The sequence below is a fragment of the Ornithorhynchus anatinus genome, chromosome 15 (assembly GCF_004115215.2).
Source record: "Ornithorhynchus anatinus isolate Pmale09 chromosome 15, mOrnAna1.pri.v4, whole genome shotgun sequence".
In the NCBI taxonomy this organism is placed as follows: domain Eukaryota; kingdom Metazoa; phylum Chordata; class Mammalia; order Monotremata; family Ornithorhynchidae; genus Ornithorhynchus; species Ornithorhynchus anatinus.
Genome location: NC_041742.1, coordinates 1,808,171 through 1,816,965, shown reverse-complemented (window position 1 = coordinate 1,816,965; position 8,795 = coordinate 1,808,171). Strand labels below are relative to the sequence as shown.

General features: G+C 59.6%; 1 protein-coding gene across 1 annotated transcript; it reads right to left on the bottom strand.

Moving 5' to 3' along the window:
- Positions 1-1,937: 1,937 nt before the first annotated feature.
- KIF2B (kinesin family member 2B) lies at positions 1,938-4,391 on the bottom strand. Its single transcript, XM_029080156.2, has 3 exons — positions 4,388-4,391; positions 3,820-4,249; positions 1,938-3,756 (listed from the first exon to the last, which is right to left on the bottom strand). The coding sequence occupies exons 1-3, from the start codon at positions 4,389-4,391 to the stop codon at positions 2,049-2,051; spliced, it is 2,142 nt and encodes a 713-aa protein (XP_028935989.1). The 3' UTR covers positions 1,938-2,048.
- Between the last annotated feature and the right edge of the window lie 4,404 nt (positions 4,392-8,795).

The following is an 8,795-nucleotide window of genomic DNA, read 5'->3' as shown; positions in this document are numbered from 1 at the left end:
CGCTCTTCGTCGCCTTTCTCATTCCTCTTTAGGCGGGGTAGAAAACATTTTCCGGCTGCTCAGTCAAAGCCAGAGGAGCTCATTCTGTGATAGGCGGAGTAATGGCAAAACTAACTGTACCAAGAGTAAGAATATTAGTAATAATGGCATTTATCCACCATCTACCAAGTGCAGTTCCCCGCGTTAAGCGCTGGGAAAGAAAAAAGCACAAACCCATTCCCCGCCCTCCAGCTGTTGACTCACCATCGAAGAGGGTATTTTACCGCCCGTTAAAGATGAGGAAACCGAGGCTCCGAGAGGGAAGGTGACTTTCCCAAGCTCACACTGCGGGCCACTGGCAGAATCGGGCCCGGCGCGGTACTTCTTAAGTGCCGACTATGGACCGTGTGCCAGGCACTGTACTAAGTGCCGGCCTTGATCCAAAACAGTCAGATTGGACTTGGTCTCTGTCCCACCTGGGGCTCACAGTCTTAATCCCCATTTTGCAGATGAGGAAACTGAGGCCCAGAGAATTGAAATGACTTGCCCAGGGTCACCCAGCAAACAGTTGGCAGAGCCCAGATTAGAACCCAGGTCTTCTGATTCCCAGACCTGTGTTCTTTCCACTTACCCGCGCCGCTTCTCACCACCCTGCCTCCTGGGGATGGATATCCTTTTAATACTGGGGCCCGAGGAAACCCCAGACTACTTCCAGTGCCCAGGAGGGAAGTGCCCTGAAAAGAATGTATTTTTGTCCCACTTAAAAATCGCCAATCTTTCCCGATCTCACATCCCCAAATACATGTCGATGCTATTGACAAGTGGCAAAATTGATGATCCATCACTCACTCGTGCTGACTTAAGTCGGCCTGGGCCAGAATTGGGATGGTTTCATCAATCTTAAGTCTGTTTTGGCACTGGAAGGCCCGAGGAAAACAGTGGAACGAGGAGAGCTTGGGGAAGTTTAAAGGGAAAACACGTCCCGGGGGCTGCCGGTTAACTGTAAACGGGCAAAACCCTCTCCATCCATGACCTAGTGACTGAAAGTTCCACACTAGCCCACCGTGTAGGGTCGTCTCCGATCTCCTCCGGCCCAGACCTCCCCAGTCCCACCAAGCTCGAGCCCCCCGACCCCTCCTCGCTGATCTGGGCTGAAGATTTTCTTTTGCTTTCTCCCACTCCAGAGTCTTGCCAGGTTCCATGGACGCTGCGAGGTGATTCCCCGCCGGCCCAAACCCCACCTGCCTCGCCTCAATCTGTGGTATTAATTGAGCCCTTGCTTTTTTATGGCATTCGAGCACTTACCGTGCGTGGGACGCTGTCCTGAGCGCCGAGATAGATACAATCCGATCGGGTTGGACACGGTCCACGTTCCCTATAAGGCTCGCTGTCTTAATCCCCGTTTTACAGATGAGGGAACTGAGGCCCAGAGAAGGGAGATGACTTGCCCAAGGTCACACAGTAGACAAGGGGCAGAGCCAGGGGTCAAACTTGGGTCCTTCTGACCCCCAGGCCTGTGCTCTAGCCACCAACTCACGCCTCTTTTTGAGTGCAGAGCGCTCTGCTAAGAGTTTAGGAGCTCGCGTAAGGTCAGCCCTTCACCGGAAGAAAACCTGAGCCCTCCTTAGTTCAGGCAAAGCGGCCAAAGGTCCGCACCGGTGCCTTCCCCTTCCCCCACCCACCGCCAAGAGAGTCAGAGGAGAGAGGTAACGTCGGAGATTGTAATGACAGTCACATCATTACAGTCGAGTACAGCGTCAAGACCTTCCACCGGTAACGTCACCGGGAGGAGAGGGCGGGACGTGGTCCGGATGACCCCCCATTCCTTTCCTCTTAGGACCATCTGGGGTCAGGAACAGCGGCCGGGGGTCTTCAGGCGAGACCCCCCCCCTCCCGCCCGGCCCCCCAGCCCTCGACCCCGCACCGAATGGAGGAAAAACGAAGACTCACACGGTACAGACGGGCGGATTTGAAGAGGTTTTAAGAGGGCGGCGCTCTGGTCCGACTACCTGGGTGGGCCCGGACCCCCTAAGGCCCTCGCCCCCCCCCCCCCCGTCGGAGCCCGGCCGTTACCGCAGGTCGGCCCGGAAGCCCTTGACTTTGGCTAGGATTTCGGCCAGGACCCCGATCTTCTGCTCCAGGGCGCTCTCAAACTCGGCCGCCCGGAAGTCGATATCGCAGCTGACGCCCTGGGCCGCGTCCAGGACGGTCCCGAGCCACTGGCCGAGGTCCCCGCAGGGCGACACCGGGGATCGGGCCCCCGGCTCCGGAGCGGGCTGCCCCTCCTCGTCCCGGACGCGGAGCGCGTCCGGACGGTCGGGCGGCCCCCCCGGGGTCCCGGCCCCCGCCGGGGGGCCCGGCTCTGGGGCCCCGTGGACGTGGCACACGGTGCCCGGGTCGACCGCCAGCTCCTTCACCCTGTTGGCGTAGCGCAGCGTGTTGAGCGTGTTCTCGCAGGAGGTCATCCCCGGCGAGATGGTGGCGATCATGCACGTGGCCGAGTCGACCCCGATGAAGGAGTCGCGCAGGACCTGGGTGAGCTTGCTGGCCCGGAAGGGGGTGTGGGGCTTGTTGCGGCCCAGGGCCCGGATGCATTCCTTGAGGGCCAGGAGGCTCTTGTTGATCTCGGCGCCCTCCAGCTGCCTCTGCCGGTTGGCCCTGGACGTGTCCGCGCCCCGTTCGTTGCCGGCCAGGTCGATGAGCGAGAACTTGCCGTGCAAGGCGCCGGTACCGGTCCGCAGGATGATCTGGAAGATGGCGTGGCTGCGGGAGGAGTGGGCGTTGGCCGAGGTCTGGCCGGACATCCGGCAGCCGTTGCCCAGCTCCAGGAGGCTCAGGACGTCCTCCACGCGGGCGACCTCTTCCTCGTGCAGGCCCACCACCTGGACCTGCTGCTTGCCGTCCTCCAGGACCCGCAGCCTCCTCTTCCAGTTGAGCAGGTCGTACACCTTGCCGCCGTAGATCTCGAAGAACGTGCAGAACACCTTGAGCCCCAGCCGCCCGTAGCCGGGCTCCGCGAGCAGCAGGAAGACGTCGCGGGCGGCCAGCGTGTAGATGCCCGCCGAGCCCTCGGGGTCCCGGCCCGAGAAGTCGCCGCCCATGGTGTGGGTCTTGCCGCTGCCCGTCTGGCCGTAGGCGAAGCAGGTGGCCCGGCCCCGGCGGAAGATGGTCCGGACCAGCGGCTGGGCCGTGTGGCGGTAGACGACCTCGTTGGAGGCGGTGGCGTCGAAGGCGCGGTCGAAGCGGAAGGTCTGGTGGTCCAGGTAGCGGGTCAGGTCCACCCTCTGCTTGGACTCGTGCACCAGGACGATGTCGCCGGCGGGGATGGTCACCACGTCCAGGTCCCTCATGGCCAGCTCCCGGGGGTTCAGCGGCCTCTTGCGCACGCAGACGCAGATGCGGCGGTCGTCCGCGGGCCGGCGGCCGGCGGAGGGGATCCGGGCCCGGTCCAGCCGCCGCCGGTACTCCTGGATCATGCCCGAGATCTCCCGGTTGGGGTGGGCCCCGGCCCCGGCCGCCCACTCCCCGGTCGGCCCCCGGCCCCGGTGGGCCTCGGCCTCCTTCAGCTTCCGCCTCCTGCTCTCCCGTCGCTCCCGCAGCCTCTCCACCTCCCGCACGCACTGGGATTTGCGCCACCTCCACGGGGAAGGGGTCGTGGAGGGGGCCGGGGTCACCGCCGGGCTGTCCCCGCACGGGATCTCGCCATTCAGCGGGGTGACCCCCGGGCGCCGGCCGGGCGCCGGCCGGTCGCCCTCGGCCGAGCGGGGCGCCGGAGGGCTGGGCGGCCGGGGGGATGCCTCGGGGAGCCCGGGGGCGTCCCCGGGGGCGTCCCCGGGGGGCCCGGGGGACTGCGGGGGCTCCTCCCGGGGGAGGGCGGGGGCCAGGTTGGGGTTGAGAAGGAAGACGCTGTTGAGGTCCACCTTCTTGCCCTTGCTGCCCCCCTGCTCGACCCACTCCACCGTGACGCTGTCATGGTCGGGGTTGAGCGAGGTGACCACGGCCGAGTGGATGCGGCCGTCGCTCCTCCGGATGGCCAGGCAGATGCCCGCCTGCAGGTCCCCGAAGCGCTCCCGGGGCGAGGGGGCGGGGGGGGCTCTGGGGGGGCCCTGGGCGGCCGTGGTGAGCCGGGGGAGCGTCGAGGCCGCCGACGGCCGGTGCGGAGGGGCGGCGGGGGACCGAGGGTGAGGGCCAGAGGGGTCCCGGCCGGGCGGGGGCGCAGCCCTGTGTCTCCCCGCACCCTGCCCCGGCCCCCCCCCCCCGGGGCCCGACGCTGACGTCACAATGGGGGAGGGGGCCGGGGAGGTGAAGGGGGGGGAAGAGAGAGCAGAGATACAACAATAAACAGACCTATCCCCCGCCCACAAATAGGGGGCCGGGAGGGGGACGGACATTAATATAGATAAACGACCCATACGTGCGTAAGCCCCGTGGGGCCGGGAAGGGGGCAGGACAAAGGGAGCAAGTCAGGGCGACGCGGAAGGCAGTGGGAGGAAGCTTGGAGGAGATGTTCCTGCATCAAGGCTTCGAAGGGAGGGAGGGGGATTTTCTTTCGGATTTGAGAAGGGAGGGCGCCCCAGACCAGAGGCGGGACTTGGGCAAGGGATCGGCAGAGAGATGGGAGATCCCGAGGCACGTCTGAAACCAAGTTCTTTCCAGAGCGGAAGATTAAATAGGCTGGAGCAGTCCCTGCCCTTAAACGTATTTATCGTTCACCGACGAATCAAAGAACTCGAGGAATTTTCCGAGGAGGGTTCTTTCCGTCCTTCCTCAGAGGGGGTTGGATGGAGTCGTCGCCACGCTCTACTCTGATGGACCCCACCGACTCGCCGTCAGCCCCAGTTCCTCCCTCTGTAAATCTCTCAGCAGCCCGAAACCCGACAACGCCCCCATCCTTGGCAGAGGATCCCTCCATTCTTTCTCCGCCCCCGCGAGAAGCAGAGATCGGGGTCGGAAAGTTCAGGCTGGCTCCGACCTCCTGGCGCCGGTGGACTCCGGTACCAGAGGCAGAGGGATCACCCGACTTCCCGTGAAACTTTGATATTTGGTACTTCTTTCAGGTGGGATGTCTCCTAGGTGGGAGAGCGCCCTGACCGTGTTCTCTAAAGGGCTGCGGAGTCCTGCCGGAAACGAGAAAACCGGAGCAGTGAGAGGATTCCAAAGATCTCACAGGCGCAGTCGGTTCAGGCTGAAAAAGGAGAGCGGTTAGAGGCGACAACTGGTATTTGTTTTGGACTTACCGTGCGCCGAGCCTTACTTAACTCTGGGTTAGATGCATAATAATAATACTACTAATGTTGGTATTTGTTAAGCGCTTACTATGTGCAGAGCACTGTTCTAAGCGCTGGGGGAGAGGCAGCGTAATCGGGTTGTCCCACGTGAGGCTCACGGTCTTAATCCCCATTTTACGGATGAGGGAACCGCGGCCCAGGGAAGTGAAGCGACTTGCCCACGGTCACCCAGCTGACAAGTGGCAGAGCAGGGATTCGAACCCATGACCTCGGGCTCCCAAGCCCATGCCCTTTCCGCCGAGCCACGATGATAATCCCGTTTGACGCTGTCCCTGTCCCTCGTGGGCTTCACAGCCTCAACGACCGGGAGGAAAGGAATTGGATCCCCATTTCACAGAGGAGGAAAACGAGGCACAGAGGAGTTACGTGACTTAATCGTAATAACGCTGGTATTTGTTAAGCGCTTACTCTGTGCAGAGCACTGTTCTAAGCGCCGGGGTAGACATAGGGGAATCAGGTCGTCCCACGTGGGGCTCACGGTCTCAATCCCCATTTTACAGAGGAGGGAACCGAGGCCCAGAGAAGTGAAGCGACTCGCCCGCGGTCACACAGCTGACAAGTGGCGGAGCTGGGATTCGAACTCCTGACCTCTGCCTCCAAAGCCCGTGCTCTTTCCACTGAGCCACGCTGCTTCTCAACGTGACTTGCCTCAGGGCCCCCAGCAGGCGAGGGATTAGAACCCAAGACCCCTGCCTCCCCGGCTTTTTCCACTAGGCCATGGACAGAAAGTCCCCTCATACTTATCCTCGCTTATGTTTTGATCAATTTATATGATCTCTTTTTCATTTATTTTTTCACCCATTTGGGACCATCCTTGTCCCTCTCACCAGCCGTATCTTTGTTTTTCCTCCCGCTGCTGGTGTTGGTAGATAATCGGCATCTTCCATTTGTCGTGATTAAGTTGTCTTGTTTCTGTCCGTCCGTCTCCCCCCATTAGACCGTGAGCCCGTCAGCGGGCAGGGACGGTCTCTATCTGTTGCCCAATTGTCCGTTCCAAGCGCTTAGTACGGTGCTCCGCACATAGTAAGCGCTCAGTAAATACTATCGAATGAATGAATGCCCATCTCCCCCAGTAGATTGCAGATTCTTCTTCCCCCACGGGAAGCGACATGGCCTAGCGGATAGGACGCGGGCCCGAGCGTCGGGGGCCCTGGATTCTAACCCCGGCTCTGCCACTCGTCTGCTGGGTGGTCTTGGACAGGTCACTTGACTTCTCCGTTACCTCATCTGTAAAATGGGGATCAAGACCGCGAGCCCCACGTCCCCGCGAGCCCCGAACTGATCATCCTGTGTCCAGCGTCGTGGCTTGGGAGTCAGAGGCCATGGGTTCTAATCCCAGCTCGGTCACTTGTCTGCTCTGTGACCTTGGGCGAGTCATCTAACCTCTCTGTGCCTCAGTGATCTCATCTGTAAAATGGGGATTGAGATTGTGAGCCCCACGTGGGACAACCTGACCATCTTGTATCAGCGCTGCTGGAGAAGCCGCGTGGCTCAGTGGAAAGAGCCCGGGCTTTGGAGTCAGAGATCATGGGTTCGAATCCCGGTTCGGCCACTTGTCAGCTGGGTGACTGTGGGCGAGTCACTTCACTTCTCCGGGGCCTCAGTTCCCTCATCTGGAAAATGGGGATGAAGACTGTGTGCCCCACGTGAGACGACCTGATTCCCTCGTGTCTCCCCCAGCGCTTGGAACGGCGCTCTGCACATAGTAAGCGCTTAACAAATACCAACATTATCATTATTATTACCCCCGGGCTTAGAACAGTGCTTGGCACATAGAAAGCGCTTAACGAATAACCTAGTTATTAGGATTATTCCCTCAGCACTCGGTACAGTGCCTGGCACATAGCAAGCGCTAAAGAAATCCCGTTTAAAAAAAAAAAAGCCCCTCGAGGGCAGGGGCCGCGTCTTTTCATTCTGTCGTAATAATAATAACGTTGGTATCCGTTAAGCGCTTACTCTGTGCCGAGCACCGTTCTAAGCGCTGGGGTAGACACGGGGGAATCGGGTCGTCCCACGTGGGGCTCACGGTCTTCATCCCCCTTTTACAGATGAGGTCACTGAAGCGCAGAGAAGCGAAGCGACCCGCCCACGGTCACGCAGCCGACAAGCGGCGGAGCCGGGATTCGAACCCGTGAGCCCTGACTCCAAAGCCCAGGCTCTTTCCACTGAGCCACGCTGCTTATCCGGTTGTCCTTCAGTGAGGGGGCTGCATCTTCACCGGCTGTAACCTTCGCCTTAACGGGGCACCTTGCAAGTGGTCGCTACCGTTCCTTCCAGTTCCGTGCTGGGTCCAGATGGCCGGGCGACGTCAGAAGAACATTTCTAGTTCTGCTGTCACCTTCTAGCCGCGCCGTGGGGTTTAAAATGCGCCTTCTGCCAGAACCGAGCACATCCCCACCCTCGGACTACCGCGAGAGATCGACGCGTACTGCTGATTGTTCCCCCGGGGGAGGCGGGGGGCCGGGAACGTGCCCACCGACTCTGTTCTCTCGCACTCTCCCGGGCGCTTAGCACAGCGCTCTGCGCTCAGTAAGTGCGCAGTAGCTACAGCTACATTTTATTTTCTCGAGTCCTCGCCTTGGAGAACATTACCCGATTTGACTGTTGTGGAGGGAAGATTGAGCTCGCGACTCTGGGGAAAAAGAGAAATCGCCTTCCGGTCGAGGAATCGTGTTTGCTCGGTGCTTAAGTGCGGGCTGAGCCATCACTCAGTGGTATTTATTGAGTGCTTACTATGTGCGGAGCACCGTACTAAGCATTGAGAGAGTACAAACGAGACTGTGAGCGGGGTCGGACCTGATTCGCTTGGATTATTATTATTATTACTATTATTATTGATGATAATCATAGTTATTAAGCACTTAGCGTGTGCAAATCACTGTTCCCAGCTCTTGGAAGAGTATAACATCACGTGGACGTAACCATGTCCCGTGTGGGGCTCCCGATCTTAATGCCCATTTTACAGACTGGGGCAAAGAGAGGTTGAAAGACTTGCCCAAGGTCACACGGCAGGCAAGTGACAGGCTAGGATCAGAACCCAGGACCTCCTGACCCCAGGCCCGTTCTCTTTCCAGGAGGCCACGCTGCTTCTCGTGGTTTGCACGTAATCCCATCTGAGGATATCGTGATTCCTCTCACTGGATCCGCTCTGATTTTTTACGTTCCATCATTTCAGCTCGGAAAAGCATCTGCAGTTTCCCACTTAATACACGATATCTCAGAGGCATTTTGGGAACACATGTTGCCACGCCTCGGAGCCGGGGGTAATAAAGTAGCGAACGCAAAAGAAAAGTCGAACTTTTTCCCAGAGTTAAACGGTGGTTTGACCGCGTGAGATCGTTTCCTGATGATTCCACTTAGCTGCGGGGAAGCGGGCTGCTAAAAAAAAATATTTTGTACAGTTAATGCGACAGCTTGACATGGCGGATTTTACGTTTATCCACCCCAGTACTGGCACGGTGCCTGGCGCACAGTAAGTGCTTAATAAAGCACGTGGCTCAGTGTGGAAAGAGCCCGGGCTTGGGAGTC